This window comes from Urocitellus parryii, chromosome 9 (assembly GCF_045843805.1).
Source record: "Urocitellus parryii isolate mUroPar1 chromosome 9, mUroPar1.hap1, whole genome shotgun sequence".
NCBI lineage: Eukaryota > Metazoa > Chordata > Mammalia > Rodentia > Sciuridae > Urocitellus > Urocitellus parryii.
Window position 1 is genome coordinate 146139761 of NC_135539.1, and position 18882 is coordinate 146158642.

Sequence of the window (18882 nt, forward strand, 5' to 3'; positions counted from 1 at the left end):
CTGCTGAGAGAAATGAAAGCCTGAGGAGCCCTCAGTATCCTCCCATGGAGTCTCTATGCAGGCAGCACCCACAGCTGTGCTGTCCGACTTCACTCCTGTGAGATGCACACACAATGCCTTCTCTAATGCTCCTCCCCTATCCCCAGGCCTCTACCATTCCTAACACACACAGGCTCAAGCCTCTTCCCCACAAAAGTTCTAGTATGATTTTTGCATAACTAATGTATCAGCATCTGTTTTGATTTTATTGTGAACTCTATGCATAGCCTTCTCCCAGATTTCTATTAAGTCATCTTTTCCCTTCAGTTTGCAGGACTTTTTTGTAGGTAGAAAAACTACCTGAGTTTTGTTAGTTTAGTCTGCAATGCTTTGCAGCAAATGTTGCAAAAATTCTCTCCCAGTTTGCACATTTCTTTTGATCTGGTTTGCAGTGTTTTTACCATGTTAAATCTCAGTATCTTCCTCTCATCCCCAGGCTTTTCAGTTTATTACCGATTGTAAAGGCAATTTTTACCAGAAACAGGTCAGAAAAGCTCTCTCCTAAAACAGGCAACCTCAGAGACCTCAGCATATTAGAAAGGACTTGAAAAACAAAAACTAGCCAGGCACAGTGGCACATGCCTACAATCCCAACAGCTCAGGAGGATTGCAAGTTCAAAGCCAGCCTCAGCAACAACAAGGTGCTCAGCAACTCAGTGAGACCCTGTCTCTAAATAAAATACAAAATAGGGACGGGGATATCTTAGTGATAGAGTACCCCTGAGTTCAATCCCCAGCACACACACACACACACACACACACACACACACACACACACACAATAAACAAACAAAAAAACCACAGATGGTCCTTGACTCATGATGGTGTTTCACCTTCATGATGATGTGAAAACAACTCATGTGCAATAGGAATGGTACTTCACATTTTGATTTTCCCAGGCTAGTGACAGGTGAAAATGTCGCAGCTCCCCATCTGCCACCAGCATGAGGATACGCACCACTGCAAATGAGAACACCAAGCTCCACTGCACACTGGCTGACAAACCAGGGTAACAGTGGCACGTGGGTAGGGAGCATCAGGTGCTCTTTCAATTGGGATGTTTTTCATTTAAGGTGGTTGGTGGGACACACCCCATCATAGGTTGAGGAGCATCTGTCAGTACACAGGAGACTGAGGAACTGTCATTTGAATATCTTTCCCTTTACTCTTGAGTCCAACGCAGAACAATGTGGAAGAGCAAACATGCTACCAGCATTAGATGCTGTGAAGAAAGGGTCCCGACAGCTAGTGCTCATCTGCAGAGACAAAGGCTGGAGGTGTAATGAGGGAAGCAATTTAAAGGCATCAAATGAGTCAGGCTAATGCATCATCAAGAGACAGAGCCCAAGAAAACTGAAGCAACGAGTTTTAAGAAAATACATCATTCTCTTTCAGAAAAGGCACACTTAAATACTCTGCACTTACAGCGGAAGACAAGACTTAAGGTGGCCTTCAAGATGGTAACACCATTCACACTCACTGTGCATTTTGAAACTGTTCACTTCCTTGCAAACCCCACTTACTCGAGCCTCTCCATTTTCAGCAGCGCCTCCTGGTGTGCGATGCTCAGCTGTTGCATTTTGTCCACAGAGGATTTCTATCAAAGCAACATCAGCAATCTCTCCTCAGTGCTTTCCAAGAGCCATGGATTTCCTCACACATAACACTACTAGCAATAACTACAAAATGTTTACTCACACCATGATTTTCCCATTAGAAATAAATTTTAGTAGAGCTAGTCAGTCATTCCTCACAAGTGAGTTAGGAATTTTACTTAACACAAATGATATTTGCAACAAACATTTCTAAACAGATTGCTGGTTCATAAATGAGGTTATGCATCTGTTGTATGACCCTCAAGTATATTTATATCTTACATATTGCCAAAGAAATTCCATGTAAGTCTCACGGCATGCTTCTCTGAAGTGAATAAAGTTGATGATGCCACTTAAAAACCGACTCGTCCGTTTTGCTTCTAAAACATAAAGCAAGACTATTTTAAGTAAATGATTGAAACAACATAACGTAGAAATATTCATTCTCTCCCCCTGTATTACTTTGCTCATGGTATGTAAAATAAAACCATGTGACAATCTGTTCTAACTTCAAGATCAGAATTACCCTTATATATTAATAATTAGGAAAAAAGAGCCAATTACTTTTGGACATTATGGAAACAGCAAAAACCTGACTGGCTTGTATCCCTTAAATAACTATAAAGAAACAGTCCGTGCAGCGACAAACTTCAGATACTGGACACAGGCCCTGCAAGCGAGCACTATCAGGGCACTGGCCTGTAATTCAAGCTCCCAGACTGCAGCCCAGACAGCACAACGCAATCAGAACTCATGGGTCTTGGAGGGTCAGAAAAACAGGCCAACCACACCTGTAATCCCAGCAACTCAGGAATCCCAGGTAGGAGAATCCAAGTTCAAGGCCACCTGGGCAACTCAGTGAGATCCTGCCTCAAAATAAAAGTAAAAACAGCTGGGGATGTAGCTCAGTGGTAGAATACCCCTGAGTTCAATTCCTAGTACCAAATAAATAAAAAATGATAAAGATAAAGTCTTAAAAGCAGCCAGAGGGGGGGAAAAAAAAACTGAGCAAATCACATGGATAGACAGAACAGCAGTGACTTCTCATCAACAGCAACACAAGCAGAAGATAGGGTGGCCATGTGGTCAACTCAGAGTTCTACGTGAAAGGGAAATTTCTTTCAAAAAGAAAGGCAAATTAAAGGGTGTTTATTAGCAGTATTAGAAATATTAAATGAAATCCTCCAGTTGCAGGGAAAGATCATACCAGAGAGGGACTGGACATACTTAAAAGAACGTGGGTTAATATAAAAGAAAATTTTCCTCATTTAAACAATGCTTTTAAAAGATGATCAACTGAAGCCATCTCATAACAATATGTCAAAGCATTCACATATCTGTAGAATAAACTTTATAGCATGATCACACAAAGGACAATAATGGGGAATGGAAATAAACTCTTTGTAAGGTATAATATATATTAAGACAAACAGAAATAGGCTAAAGATATGTGCATACATATTAAACCCTACAGTAAATACCAAAACTAAATAAAAATAAATATATCCCAATAAACCAAAATAAAGCAGGAAATGGGGAAAACAGTAATAGGACAAGGTAAATTTAAATCAAATCACACCAATAGTAACATTAACTGTAAGTGAACTAAACAGTCCAATTGACAGACAACAGCAAGCAAAACAAGAACCCCGCTACAGGCAGTCTCTAAGAGACCCACTTCAGATACAATGACTCAAATAACTGCAAAGCAAAGACAATATGTCCTGGGATATAAAGCATATTTCAGAACAAGTCCAGAGAATATTTCTAGATGTGTTGCCTTCAAAACTAGGCAGAACAGACAAATCCACAATCATGTCTGAAGATGTCAATAAATAAATGTGTTATCTGAAGCCATCTAGTTTGTGATAGTTTATTAGGGCTCCGAAAGGCAGCAAATACAGACCATGTTCTGGGCCATAAAAAAGGTATGAATAAACTGAAATGGGGTCAAATTGAACAAATCTCTAATCCCAAAGGAACTAAATCACAAATCAGCAACAGAAAGATAGCTAGACAAACCCTGAATGTTTTAAAAAGTAGACAACACACTTAAAACCTGCCGGTGAATGAAAAAAAAAAATTAAAAAGAAAATTAGAAAATGTTTCGAATTGAATGAGAAATGAAAATACAAGACAGTGGGGTTTATAGAATATAGATGAAGTTGAGATAGAGGGAAATTCACACATTAAACCCTCTTACTAGGGAAAAAAACAAAACAAAACAAACAAACAACAACAACAACAAAAACAGGCCTGAAACTAATGACCTCAGCTCCTGCTCTAAAGTAAAAAACAGAAACTAAGAATAAATGAAACCAAAAGTAAACATGAGCAAAGAACCCTCCAAGGTTAGGGTACTTTTTTCACAGTGGACACATATTAGAAACAATTCAAATGTCTATCTACTGAAGAGAATACTCCAAAATAAAAAGATACACAGCAGCAATAAGTGCAAGTAACATGGATAAATCTCAACCGGGCTGTGCTTAAAGAAGTAGACACCAGGACAATCACCTAGTACATGGGAGGTCCTGGGTTTGATCCTCAGCACCATATAATAATAAATAAATAAAATGAAAGTATTATTAAAAAAAAAAAAAAAAAAAAAAAAAGCAGCAGCAGCAGACACCATACACCCAGCAGCTCTGGGGGCTGAGGCAGCCTCAGCAAAAGTGAAGCACTAAGCAATTCAGTGAGACCCTATCTCTAAATAAAATACAAAATAGGGCTGGGGATGTGGTAAGAGGTCAAGTACCTGAGTTCATTCCCTGGTACAAAAGAAAAAATAAATTAAAAAAGGAAAAATAAAAAAGAAGCAGACATCACGAGTGGCAGACCGTATTCTTTCATCTGTATGAAATTCTGGAAAAGCTAAAGCTAGAGTGACAGAAGACACGCCAGTGGTTGCAAGCAGTGAGGCAGCCATGGGAGGCTGACTGCAAAGGGACACCAAGGGACTCCTAAGGGCCATGGACCCGTGCTATACACAACTGTGGCAGTGGCTCACAAGTACACGTATTTATTAAAACACATGCAATTTACATTTAAAATCCATGAGGTCTGCCATGCATATACTACATCCATAGACAAAAGTCAGAGATCCAAGAGGGCAAAAATGAATCAAGGGACACAAAGCTGGGAAATTTTACATCTAAAATAACAGCATGACCATGAGAGAACTTCTTCATGGTGAAAAGTACCGTTAACTTGATAAAGTTAATATGAATAAATATGAATAGTCTACTATGTGACATCACATCTGCATTTTTTTTTTTTTTAAGTACTGGGGATTGAACTCAGGGGCACTTGACCAGTGAGCCACATCCCCAGACCTATTTTGTATTTTATTTAGAGACAGGGTCTCACTGAATTGCTTAGGCCTCGCTTTTGTTGAAGGTGGCTTTGAACTCATGATCCCAAGGCGCTGGGATTACAGGCATGTGCCACGGTGCCTGGCCTCTCCAAATTTAAAGAATATTTTTTAAATGTAAGGAGTTAAGAAAAAAATTAGTCAGAAACACAGCTTTTATGTTGATCTACAAAGGAAAAACAGCTCAATAAAAGGATGTAATAAAACACATCTCTAAGGATGGGATGCACTTGAAACCTACTCTAAGTCTTTCCTCCACATTTTTCAATGGAAAGGTAAAGTGGTTGGTTAAAGCCAGACAATAAAACTGTTTAAATTTTCACTTACTTGGATACAGAATATCAGCAATCTCAAAGTCATTCACCCGGCAGATGGGCAGAAATGAATCCCTTTTATAGAAAGAATATCAATAAATGAGTTGTAAGCTATACTGAACCATTGAGCATAAATACCCCATTTTTAGAGAGATTTCTGGAGGTTTCCCTCAGGGTTGCAGGACCAAGTTGAGCCCACTGTAGTGCAGAGCTCGATAGCTACACAAGCCTTTCTTAGAGCCAGGGACACCACAGATTCTAATGAACAGGCACCTGGGCACACCGAGACTCTAGAACTCGAAACTCTCCACAAAGCTGGCTGAGGACTGCCATTTACATGGCCTCCGAACTTCAGTGGACAGACCCTGAGAAGTGCTAGAAGTGAAGGGAGTTCTGGTTGGTAGAAACCTGTACTTCAGAACATACACAGAGAGGAAAGGAAGATGATGGAACTCCTTCCCAAAGATAGCAATGTCATTTAAAGGGTTTAATGCCATGCAAATACAAAAGCAGATGGAGAAAGTAAAATGGGGGTTTACTCACAGATGAATGAATAAGTTGCTAACTGGTAAAAAGCCTTCCATTATATGTGGATACATAACTTCAGTGTTCACGGGCATCTGCATGTAGTAAGTCACAAAACCTAAGTCACACATTGATTAAAAGAGTTTCTTTAGCCATAAACTAAAAGTAACCTTAATCAGAGGTTAAGATGAAATTGTATCAACTTTATCATTAAATCTGAAAAAAACAATGCAGCTCCTGCTACTAAGCTACAATCGACATTAATATTTCTAATGATAAGGTTTACAGGGGGTGCTAAATAAAGACTTTTAAATGAATAAAAAAATAGAAGGATAACCACAAGCCACCACTGTGTATCAGGCATCATTCTGGGGTTTTATTTATTTTCTCTTCTGATTTTTACAAGGATCTATAAACAAAGTGCTGTTCCCTTTTTATAGAAAAAGAAACTACAATTGGCAAGGTTTCATTGTAAAAGGGTGGCTGTCTTTGATTTTTATTTTATTTTTTTCAACAAAACTGCAGTTTAATTTCAGAAAATGTGTTAAAATATATATCTATACATCAATTTCTGACATACACTTAATGTGTTAGTATACACAAAATGATGCTTTCTCTTGAAACTGTATTTATGAAACGTACATTTTAATTTAAATACTCAGTATACACTGCACTTAATCTTCATGTTGCAATTTTTAAATACATTAAAATCTGCAATGTAACAAAACGTTTTCTGCATACGAAATTGTTTTTTGTTTTGTTTTTGTTTTTATTTTGTTTTGTTTTTTTAATATATATAATGCACATTCTTTATGTATTTTTATTTAGTGTTTTCTCGGTCACAATTTTCTTTGCTGTCTAACATGATCTGCATGACCTATAATCTTTGAACTACTTTCGTACCTCATGTTTTTATCCAGCACTCTTACTGTAATATGTACTAATCTGTGAACAATGTCAAATAAAAAAAGAACAGGTGGGTTGGTGGAGCTGAGCTAGTGTGCAAAACGCTAGTTGTACAAAAACAAAAATGAAGTGAGCCATCTTTTGTTCATTTAAAATTTCTTTGATTTTTAAACAACAGATCATGTTGATGAGACTCCAAAGACTCTAACATTGTCAGAGAATCTTCAGAGGATGCCCTCGGGACCTCATTGCAAAAAAATAATAATACAATAAAGAAAGTGGCCTTTCCTACTAGAAACAGCTAATTTGCTGAGAGCTCAGCTGCCTCATTTCTAGCATTGTTCTGACTGTATGCCTGCTCTTCTCACCTAGGAGTCCTTCCTGAGACGAGACCCTTGTCCATGTACACTCACTGTGTCCGTGGGTCTCAGGGGACCTATAAACCTGGGAATAGCCTCAGTGATGTCTAGGTGTTGTTCAGGGCTTCCACTGAGGTCTGTCTTGGTAAAGCTATGCATATAAACCATTATTATGCCTAAAATTCCTTCACAAGTGACATTAATTTTACACAAGCCTTTGAATGTGTCAAAACAGTCAAGATTTCCTTAAAAGGCAGTATGCACGTGAGCAGGAGAACTGCAGTAAAACACGAAACATTGTTTTGCCTTACCATAAACTTACCATGTAAAAATGCTCCAATCGAATGCCATAGACTATCTGTAAGGCCCTCATGTAGATCATATACAAGACTTCAGGCTGCAACGGAAAGGAACTTTCAATACTCTTGACGCATGACTCCAGCACTACATCACTACCACCACTGTCCAATGCTATAGTCAGTAAACACAGAGAAAAGGGTGACAACTGTTCCATCTCCTTGAAATGTTTCACAATTTTTCAGATTTTAAAATACCTTATGATTCATGTCAGTTGTTCCAAGTGCCGAAAGTAGACAAGAAGACAGCTGCTTAAGAACAAACACACTCTTCTAAATCAAATTCAAGCCACCCCCACCCCAGGCAATGGAGGAAGTTACTTCATCTTTCAGATCTGCTGGTTGCCAAGAATATGGCAGATGTGTCCCAACACTGAGAATATATTTCTTGAAAAAGATCATGAGAAATCTTGTTGCTACCTTAGACATTAAGATTTTCTTGGATGTGAAGTTTAAGAGACAACTTAAAACAAGTGGGATAAACTCAATGAGGAAATACAGAAGTTTAAAAACCTTATTGTATGAGCAGAAAAGTGAGAAATATAGAGAAAATATTGCACCTTTTCAAAAAGTTAACTTTACTCAGTTTAAAGGCCCATCATTTACTCTGAGCTGACTTCCCTCATTTTAAAGAATTAAAGGATACTGACATTAGACAGTCTGAGTTCCATGTCACGGAACCAGGCTTCCCTATGTTGTCACTGCAAGGTAATACCAAGACTGGAAAAGGACTCTGGATGCTCTGTGACACACACACAGTCCATTTCAGCATTTAATAACCATGTGAGGAATGATGCCCATCAAAGCAAGTCAACTCTCTCTTGGGGCATAAAGCAAGAAGAGTAATCTGTAAGAGTCCAAGGGGATAATTTCAAGCATTTTCTATGGTAGGAAACCACTAGGAATAAGTTCCCCTAAGCCCTGCCAATACATTAAATCCGTGTACCACACTTCAACAGCAATAAAAAAAACTTAATATCCTTTAATATATCTATGATTTAAAAACGGCTGTTTTTTTTTTTTTTAAAGAAAACAATCATATTAAAAAAGTGAATTCCTAATGGGAGGGCAGAAATCATCTCACATACAAATTTAATGTTATTTAAAATTACACTAGCTGAAATCTTTCTCTGTATTAAAATTAACAACATGACATGGCATGGTGACCTACTTGTTCTCTAACACCAATACCTACTTCAAACATCAAGACATTTTACCTTTGGATTTGGATAAAGGTCATTCTTGGAGAGGTTTTTTCCATCCGCTCCTGTTAAGAACTTATTGCGAATATGAACCACAATCTCAGCAACTTTATATCTGGGAAAAGACAAAGTTTCCATCTTGGGACTTGTAGTCTGAAGGAAGGGGGAAAAAAAAAAGATCAGAAATACAATCAGTAGTTCTCATTGTCTGGAACTTGATAATCAATAAGAACAAAACAAGTCAAGTTGAACTAGTGACACTAGCACTATTATCAAATATTTAATAAGACAAAGATGTATATCCTAAAATAAAATTCTACCAAGCACAGTCATTTTCTGCTAATTTTCCTAATGCTGTTCACTATTATCTTCCACATGGGAAAGAGGATTTTATTTGAACACACAACTGGGAAATCATGTGTTTCCTTTTTCACATTTGAGGGGTCAGACAGAGGTTTTGCATAGCATAAGGCACCATCATTAGAAGCTATATATAAGGGATGATAACACATGGAAGGAAAAAAATATCATATTCTGATTCAAAATTCTATTCATTACATACACAATGAGATGACTATTAAAGTTTAAGATGCAAGAGGAAAAAATCAGTAAAAACAGATGCAGAAATTCCTAAAGCAAGAACTTTAAAAAACAAAACAAAAACCCCTTTTCCCTAATGTTTTCCTATGGTGAGTTGGTCCTGTGCCCCCCTAAAGCAGCAGTTCTCACAGTTCTGTACCCCCTGCTCTTGTAGGCTCATTTGCTTGGAGACATTTGGTTGTCAGGCCAGGAGTAGCAATGCTGCTGGAATCTAGTCAGTAGAGGTGGGAATGCCACTAAACGTCCCACAACATCTATCTACAATGGCTCCTCACAACGAAGAATTATCCAAAATGCTCACAGGATAAGGTTAAGAAAGCCTGTCCTAGAACTTGCATTTAACCTTGTGGCTATGTACTGAGATTTCACTTACAGAACTCTGACGCTACCTGGAGAGTCCAATAAGCTAAGACTCATTTCTTTACCAAGAAGAGGAGGGGCCTTAACCTCTTGCTTAAATACTAATTTAATTGCTCAAAGATCCCCTCTTTCCCACGATGTCCCAGGGAAGAAGCCAATGTGGAGACCCAATGTGAACATACTCAACTTTGCAGATATGCTGATATTCTGAAATGGCCACAATTCTGGAAATCTTGTTTTCTTTTTCAGGTTCCTAATGTTTCTTAGAACATTAGGGTTAAAAAGAAGCACTGGCAACTAGCCTAACTAAAGCTATTTTAAAAGATGATTATAAAAACTGCCTAGTTCCATATAAACCCTTGAAAGCATCACAGTAGTCACTCTCAAGTAGACTCCTTTCCAAATTAAGGAAGTTTTCCAATAACCATGTTTTTACACTCCATATTTCTTCAAACTGAAAGGAGGCTCAATCCCTTACACCAGCCTGAGAGGCACCAGGGAACTTAGACTAGCATGCTTCTGATCAACACAGCCTAGCTAAACCTACATATGTGTATTTGCTGCCTTTTGTCCCACTCTGCCTGCTATTAAAAAAAGGATGGAGGTTGGAGACAGAAAGGTCTTCAGCCCTTTCTTGAAGCTGGCTTTGAATAAACCTTTTTCCTGCAAAGGAGCCAGAGTTTGGGGGAGCCAGAGCAGTAAACCTATTCATTCCATACCACAACTGTCCATCAAGGCAACTTTTTCCACTTCAGAGTGGCTCTCACAGTTAAATAACTCTTCCTCATGCTGTAATGTTTGTTGTGGAATTTTGGTCATTGCTTTGATTTCTAGTTACCACAACTTCACAGAATGTATCAATCCCTGTTTAAATGACAGTTCTTTCAAAAAATGTGCAGAAGGTCATTGGGTCTCTGCTAAGCCCTCTTATTCTAGAATAATTTCTTTACCTAAGAGCAAGCCCTTCCATCTGTGAGAGGAAAAAAAGCAAACTTTCCCCTAGCTCAACAGCAATCAACACTGAAGGCTCATGACAAGACTGGGATGAGTGGTGCCTGCACACACCAAGCAAGTTGTGCATGTGGCGCCAGCTAGGTGTTCACTAGCTACATTCATACTATCTACCGGATAGATTTAGATCCCATAGGCTAAGGGCTCAGACTATCTCCTCAGCCCACATGCCAATCAGAAATCCCAGATCATTTCACCTGTGCTTCTGACCAACCTGCTATTTATTGGAGTTCACACCATTTCCTTTTTGGGTTCACTTAATTTGCTGGACAAACTCACAGAACTCAGGGAACACTTATGTAACAGGGACTTAGGCTGCTTTTGCTAAAAGCAGTGACTTCACTTAGGTCTGGAGATGCCCCATGGATAACTAAAAGCAGGATAAAGTTTGGCATCTCTACCTTCATTTTGCACCTGTCTCCTTTGTCACCTTAAACTCTAACCTGCTCAGGTAGGTATGCAAATCATTTAAGAAATATTTACCTAAAAATTAGTAATACAAGCTTCATCTGCCCTAAATTTATCTCACCTGTCCACTTTAAGACTGAGGCCAGATTTGCAGCATCCAGTTTCACACCCAGGAGTGGCACCTGGAAGTGTCCATACTTTGCCCTATATAGCAGATCCTATGTTACAGGCACACCACTCCAGGATAAGACTGATTCATCCTCCAGGCAGGAGCAATTATCTCATGGGAGCCAACCTGCCCCCTTCCAGGATCCCAGGTCTGACAGATAAACATTCTAAGCAACAAGTGGAAATTGGACTTCAAGGAATAAGGACTTCATGAGAGCTCCTGTATAGAGCCAGGACTGAGAGAATGATAGGCCAGACCAGTTTGACCATGATGGTTTAATTATGCAGACCTCCTGCCCTGATTCCTCCTCTATTTAAACCTAAAGCTGCCTTCAAACTGAAAGACAGGGCTGAGATGTTGGATCTTAGCATAAGTCTTCCCAATGTAGCCATACAAAGTTTTTTTTCTGCTTTTCACCATTCCCATTTCTGTATGGTTTTGGGAATGAATGATCCCAGAACATAGCCTAGGACTCCTGCAAAACATTTACTGGCTAATTATAAAGGAATATTACAAGTGATGGAACACCAGATGAAAGGACAGGTAGGGCAAGGTATGAGGGAAAGGGTTACAACCTCCAGGAATACTGGGGTTCACATCATCTGGATGGTCATCAGAAACTCTTCAAAACCAATCCTTCTGGGTTTTACATAAGTTTATTATATAGACATGATTGATTACATTACTGGACACTGGTGATCTGTTCATTCCCTGAGATCAGAGGTGGGGCTAAAAGTTCTAATTCTCTAAGCCTGCCTACGTTCTTCAGATGAAAGCCCATCCAGAAGCTACCTAGGGGATACCAGCCCTCAGTCAACAGCTAGCTCATAAAAGGTCACTTATCACTTTGAAGACTCCAAGGATTTTAAGATTTGTGTGCCAGGAACTCAGGATGAACACCAAAAGCATATTGTAAAATATTATACCCTCATACTTACCTTCCTCTGAAATATGACTTTGTCAGTGTCTTCCTAAAATATAATGCCCAAGCTTAACACAACACTCCAGATATGATTGGCCCAGGGCAGAGTATTAATAGTAAGGAGACTTCTCTGCTGGGCTACAAATGTAACACTCATTCACAAACATGTTTATGATGGATATTAAGAACATCCTCAGGGTGACCCCTTATATCAGCTGTATTTCCCCATGATCCTGGCATAACTATTTGTAACTTAGGCAAGGATTTGTATTTCCTACTATTGAATTTCACAACTGCACATTTCTATTTTAGAATGAAGATCATTTTATGTAGACTCAGATCCTTCACATATTAGGTGTCTCTATTACCTTAACTGAGAGGGAAAGTAAAATTCCTATCCCAGGATGTTTCTTTGACATTATTTCAAGCTGATTTGGCAGAGAAAATGCAGACTTCTTCAGACAAAGAAAAGGCTCTAAAAAGCTGTCCTTTTGTAAACAGTTTACAAAAGGACAGCTTTTTAGATAGATGTAGATAGTAAACATCGAAGTGGGTGGAGATATTTCTACGGTGGCTTTTAAGGGTAAGATTTTATCATATAGCAAGACAACTACCAGCCCTGGCTTGCTGTCACCTTCTCCCCTTGGGCCTCCAAAGCCTGCAGCCACCTCCCCTGCCCACCCTCAAGCCCAAGGCACTAAACCTTTGTTTAGCTTTTTATAAACCTCAACATCTAGCCCTTCTGTGCTTAGGCACATAATAAGTTCTGGATTTTCCCCGCTTTCAACATCCTACTGTCAGTTTAAACTAGCAAGCCTTCAGAGGGAAAATAGACACTTAAAACTTCCCTACAGATGCAATCTATACTTTCTGCTAAGTCATATATTTAAGAACCCATGATGAAAGATTACAGGTCACTCTTCCAAAACAAAGTAGACCTTAATTAGAGACTGTCACAATAGAGAGGTGGGTAGGAAATAACTTCAGAGTCATTACCGCACATCCCTCTCCTGATGTCAGTCTGCAAAACGTCTCGGGTATAATATTTGTACAAAAGTACTTAAATGACCTTTCCCATCACATCAAATCAAATTGTTCTGCTGGGTTTCCAAAACCGCGGAAACCCGATGAACTTCCTCCCCGAGTTGGCCCCGGCCTCCCACGTCTCTGGGGAGTCTCCTCCGCCTTCAAGCCGCCCTCCTCCCGCAGCACACTGGGCCCTGGGCACCGGGAACCGCGGGTGCCCGCGACACACACGTCGAGGGAAACCCGGGGCCGGACGGAACGGCCGCGGCCACCGGCTCCTCACTCGCCCCAACGGCCCGACTTCCGACACGCCCCGGGCCGGTGGCTGAGGAAATCCCGACTCGAGACCCTCCACCGCGGCGAGCGACGGTCCCCTCCAGTCCCGGCCAGCACCCGTCCGCCGGGGGCCAGCCCGCTCACCTACACACACGGCCGCCAAGAAAGGGCCCTCGCGCGGAACGGCGGCGTCGGCCTCCCCAGCCGGCGCCGACCGTTGCTCTTTCAAATCCGCCGCTCGCCGGAAGTGCCTGTCCTTCCGGCGCCATCCCCGCCCCTTCCTGGGGACTGGTGGCCGACCGGGGCCAAAAGACCGTCGCTCCCGGAAGCCGGCCGGAACTAGAGGCTCGGGCTCTAGTCTGACCCGGAGCGCTGAGGCGACGGCGGGGGGCGGGCGGGCGCCCCAGTCAAAGGAGAACCAAGGTCCAGCAGGAAGGACCACCCGGCACAGAGTCGGCACCTGGTCGGAAATTGGACCCAGCCGTCTTCTCGATGGGGCAATTGAGGCGCTGCCTGGCCGCGGTGGAGACCCCAGGTCGACGAGCCAGCGGTACGGCCGCCGGGTGCTGCCTCTGCATCTCCAGAAGCCCTGTGCCCAGGCAAGGGTCGGTCCCCGTGCAGTGAGCCCAGGGCTTGGGGCTCAAGTGTGGCGGGCCCGGGGTCCGGGAGCAGCGGGTCCCGGTGCAGCGAGCCCAGGTACAGGAACGCTTAGGTGTAGCCGGCCCAGCGCCGGGGTCCGGAAGCAGCGAGTCCCGGTGCAGCAAGCCCAGGTACAGGAACGCTCAGGTGTAGCAGGCCCAGCGCTGGGGTCCGGGAGCAGCGGGTCCCGGTGCAGCAAGCCCAGGTACAGGAACGCTCAGGTGTAGCCGGCCCAGCGCCGGGGTCCGGGAGCAGCGGGTCCCGGTGCAGCAAGCCCAGGTACAGGAACGCTCAGGTGTAGCAGGCCCAGCGCCGGGGTCCGGGAGCAGCGGGTCCCGGTGCAGCGAGCCCAGGCACAGGAACGCTCAGGTGTAGCAGGCCCAGCGCCGGGGTCCGGGAGCAGCAGGTCCCGGTGCAGCGAGCCCAGGTACAGGAACGCTCAGGTGTAGCAGGCCCAGCGCCGGGGTCCGGGAGCAGCGGGTCCCGGTGCAGCGAGCCCAGGTACAGGAACGCTCAGGTGTAGCAGGCCCAGCGCCGGGGTCCGGGAGCAGTGGGTCCCGGTGCAGCGAGCCCAGGTACAGGAACGCTCAGGTGTAGCAGGCCCAGCGCCGGGGTCCGGGAGCAGCGAGCCCAGGTACAGGAACGCTCAGGTGTAGCAGGCCCAGCGCAGGGGTCCGGGAGCAGCGGGTCCCGGTGCAGCGAGCCCAGGTACAGGAACGCTCAGGTGTAGCCGGCCCAGCGCCGGGGTCCGGGAGCAGCGGGTCCTGGTGCAGCGAGTCCAGGTACAGGAACGCTCAGGTGTAGCAGGCCCAGCGCCGGGGTCTGGGAGCAGCGGGTCCAAGTGCAGGAGCTCTCGGGTCTGGTGGGCTCTATTTCACGGAGTCCTGAAGCAGCGGGTCCAGAAACAGGAGTGCTCAAGTGTGGCAGGCCCAGATGCAGGGATCCAAGAGCAGCGGCCGGAGTGCAGGGCCTCAGGTAGAGTGGGCCCAAACGTCAGGGGGTTCAGGTGTGAAGAGTTCAGATGCAGTGGATCCAAATTACAGTGGATCCAAATTAGTGATTCCGAGCGTGGCAGACCCAGGTGCAGTGAGGGCCTGTGGCCTAGTGGAGCCCCATTTTCTGACAGATCCCCTGTTCATCTCCAACAGGCTCTGTTCTCCCTCCTCTAAACTGTCACAGCTTCACCTGCTGGGTGAGTTACATTCTTCAAAGAAGGAGTCCCCCCCAAAATCTATTTTTATGAGGGCAAGTGTGGAAATATACATTCAGTACAAGTTGTGATCTTTCAGCTGAAGACGTATGGGCCTATTATTAGAGGAAAAAGCAGTTTTACTGAGGTTTCCACACCAGTAGAACTTTGATCTAGCTACCCTGTGCAGCATTAGCAGGAAAGGCATGGTGTCCAGAGTTGAATGAGAATAATGTTACCGTAAATATGAGTTGTATTAGTATTAAAGTTACCTATGAAAAAGTTTATTCAAATGATCTTATTTACAAGGATGAATACGACTTTTTAAAATATGCTTACATGGTCTGTGAGGTGAAGGGTGAAGCAACAGAATTCTCAAGTTTTGTCATCACCTTAAAGACACTGCCAAAAATTAAATTCCAGTACCAGGATTATACTCAGCTTACAATGGGTTCACTCCCTCATAAACATGTTAAGTGGGAAGTGTGGTCCACACACCTAGCCTAAGCAACATAGTGTGATGCCATTCTTCCCACCAGATCCTGTGGCTGATAGCTGAAGCTTGCTGCCTCTCCTGCATGGACAAGAGTGCTGTGTAACATATTGCTGTCCTGGGAACAAATCTAATTCAAGGTGTGGTTTCTATTGAATGAAAATATTTTTGCAACATTGTGAAGTCTAAACTCACAAGTGGAGCCTTTGTAAATTGGGAACATCTGTTTTTTTCTCAGCATTCTATTTTTCTGCTCCTTTATACCTCATTCCAGTGTATATTCACTTCCATCTTCCCTGTCAGGTCTCCTAACATTACTTCCCTTTTCAGTTTGGACTGTGTGATTTATCAGCATCTGAACTGCCTGTGTCTGAGACTGTTGACTTGGGTCCCTATCAAGCCCTAACCCTAAGTCTGCATACCAAGCTCAGTCTCCAATTTCAGTTCTGTCCTTGATTTTTAACAAGTCCTCAGTTTTTTATTTGATTTCTTACAAACTGATCCCCTTTCCAACCTCTTCAACTCTATTAGAAGGTCATCAGAGTAATCTAAAAAATATTTTTTAAGCACTTAACACACATTGGTATCTGCAGTGCCTATTCCTTTTCTAATGTGAAATCCATATTTCCTTCCAGATAAACAAATATGGCTGGAAGAACAACCCATATCTCAATAATAACCCTAAATGTTAATGGCTTAAACTCACTAATTAAAGAGACACAGGCTAGTAGAATGGATCACAAAACAAGACCCAACAATATGCTGCCTACAGGAGATGCATTTGATAGGAAAAGACATACATAGACTGAAGGTGAAAGGTTGGGAAAAATCATATCACTCATATGGACTTTGGAAACAAGCAGGAGTGTCCATACTCGTATCAAATAAAATAGATTTCAAGCCAAAGTTAATCAAAAGGGATAAAGAGGGACACTACATACTGCTCAAGGGAACCATACACCAACAAGACATAACAATCATAAATATATATGCCCCAAACAATGGTGCAGCTGTGTTCATCAAGCAAACTCTTCTCAAGTTCAAGAGTCTAATAGACCACCATACAATAATCATGGGAGACTTCAACACACCTCTCTCACCACTGGACAGATTGTACTTTAAGGACTCATGACAAACCTTTAAAGGCTGAGCAGACCCTTGAGTGACAGGTGATACTGTTATCGCTGTTGACCAGTGATGAGTCCTTCCCCAATGTTGAAGAATAACACCAGAGAAGCACGCCGACCAAGGACAGCAGAAAGGGGGGAAGAAGGGGACCCAAGAGGTGGAATCCATTGAAGGCCGAATGTGTTCCCCTTTTTATTTTTTGGTGATGGAATTAGGTGGGAAGGGTTGGGACACAGGTGGGCCAAAGAAGTAATCTGGGCATTTGCGTGTCAAGTTTGCTGTTCATTAACATTTCTTTGGGATGGGCTATCTCCAAATCCGTTGGGGGCTGTTTCCTGGGCTTCATTAACATTTCTTTGGGATGGGCTGTCTTCAAATCTGTTGGGGCTGTTTCCTGGGCTTCTTTAACATTCAGAGAGTTGCTCAGCTTTTCTGGAAATTCATTCTCAACATGGCCTCCATTTTAGATTTCACTCGATATTAGACCCGATTTACCTAACTACACTGACTACCTAATTTTAAATCTGGCTCCAATACTGGGTGAGACCTCGGCAACCTGCAAATGGGATGTCAGTGCAGGTGGCATTCCTGAATAATCAGCACTTCACTCAAGTCCCATCCCTAAGTGACAGGCTCCAAACAGTGTTTCTGCTTTGTTTTTAGCAGATCACTAAAGATGAAAACTGGATTAAATTGGTCTAATGTAGGAATGGGAATACCAAGACATAAAAAGCCTTGGTGGAGACAGGGACCACTCTTTGCTACCCTTTATCCACAGCTCAGCCTCAGTCCTAGACACTAGGTGGATTCAATGCCTAGACTAATGGGTACCATCTTCTGACTTAGGTTCCTTGAGGCAAACTCATTTGCGAGGTGACTGATGATTTAGCTTTATCAGACTAGCTCAGGATGCCTGCGAAGCATGCCCCTGGCTGTGTTCAGATGCATGTAACAAGGAGAGGTCTGAGGTAGATTTTTTGCATAGGAGTCTAGTCGGTGTGGTGGCACATTCCTGTAATCCCAGCAACTCTGCGGACTGAGGAAGGAGGATTACAATTTCCAGGCCAGCCAGGAAAACTTTGTGAGACTCTTTATCAAAAATAAAAAGGACTAGGGATACACTCAGTGGTAAAGCACCCCTGGGTTACCCAGTACCGAAAAAAAGTTTATATTACACTGAAATGATAGGTTTGTGTCTGTCTCCACTACTGCACAGGCTAGTTCTTAATGACCTTTGATTGCCTAGTGTCTAACACTGTACCTGGTACATCCTGGGTATCTAGTCAGTGTTGCTGAACTGAACTACTACTCTTTATTTTTATTTACTTATTTTGCTATTGGGGATTGAACCCCAGGGCGCTCAACCACTGAGCTACATTCCCAGCTTTTTTTTTTTTATTTTTTAATTTTGAAATAGGATCTCACTAAGTTGCTGAGGCTGACCAAGGACCTGTGATCCTTCTGTTTCAGCCTCCAGAGTTGCTGGAATTGCAGGTGTGTGGGTTTAAATGTGGTGCATCTAACAGGAGAAAGTTATAGTCGTAGCTTCAAAGAGATTCTGTTGTACATGTTGGTTCTTTTACTCCCCTCCCTCCTGCTTGTGCTTATATTTCCTGTAAATAAATAAATAAATAAAGGATGACAAAGTATTTCTGTTTGTACAGACTTAAAATTGAAAAGTTGAACTATGATTCTAAAGAGTGGGGTTTTGTAATGCTATCTGAGGTCATAGGAGTATTTTGACCATATCACGTTATTGATTGATTTGTAAATTCCTTGGTGGCATCTTCAATGCCTTCACTAGACTCACTTATAGCAATCATGAATGATATTTATTAAAGCCTTAAAAATAATGGTTAACCATGAATAGTGGTCTGAAGTGAAATTATGAACACATTTTTTATTAGGGGCATTAGATGAACTCCTTGAAACTGCGTTGTGAGGTATAGGTGAATATTTGTGAAAGCAAAGGACTGTCATAGATTTATGGCT

The 18882-nt window shown here is 42.4% G+C and overlaps 1 protein-coding gene and 1 long non-coding RNA gene across 2 annotated transcripts in view; one reads left to right on the plus strand and one right to left on the minus strand.

The window, feature by feature from the left end:
• Nuf2 (NUF2 component of NDC80 kinetochore complex) overlaps positions 1-13662 on the minus strand; it is a 28429-nt gene extending 14767 nt beyond the window's left edge. The window contains exons 1-7 of the mRNA XM_026381000.2: positions 13586-13662; positions 8685-8822; positions 7434-7508; positions 5865-5941; positions 5335-5396; positions 1917-2014; positions 1563-1636 (exon numbers count right to left, since the gene is read on the minus strand). Coding sequence (XP_026236785.1) covers positions 1563-1636; positions 1917-2014; positions 5335-5396; positions 5865-5941; positions 7434-7508; positions 8685-8807 — 509 coding nt within the window. The 5' untranslated portion in view covers positions 8808-8822; positions 13586-13662. The remainder of the gene's footprint in view (positions 1-1562; positions 1637-1916; positions 2015-5334; positions 5397-5864; positions 5942-7433; positions 7509-8684; positions 8823-13585) is intronic.
• A 124-nt stretch (positions 13663-13786) lies between these two features.
• LOC113176522 (uncharacterized) lies at positions 13787-18577 on the plus strand. The gene is made up of 3 exons (XR_013344288.1): positions 13787-14040; positions 15809-15902; positions 16398-18577. It is a non-coding gene; the product is annotated as an uncharacterized LOC113176522 (long non-coding RNA).
• The last annotated feature ends 305 nt before the right edge of the window (positions 18578-18882 follow it).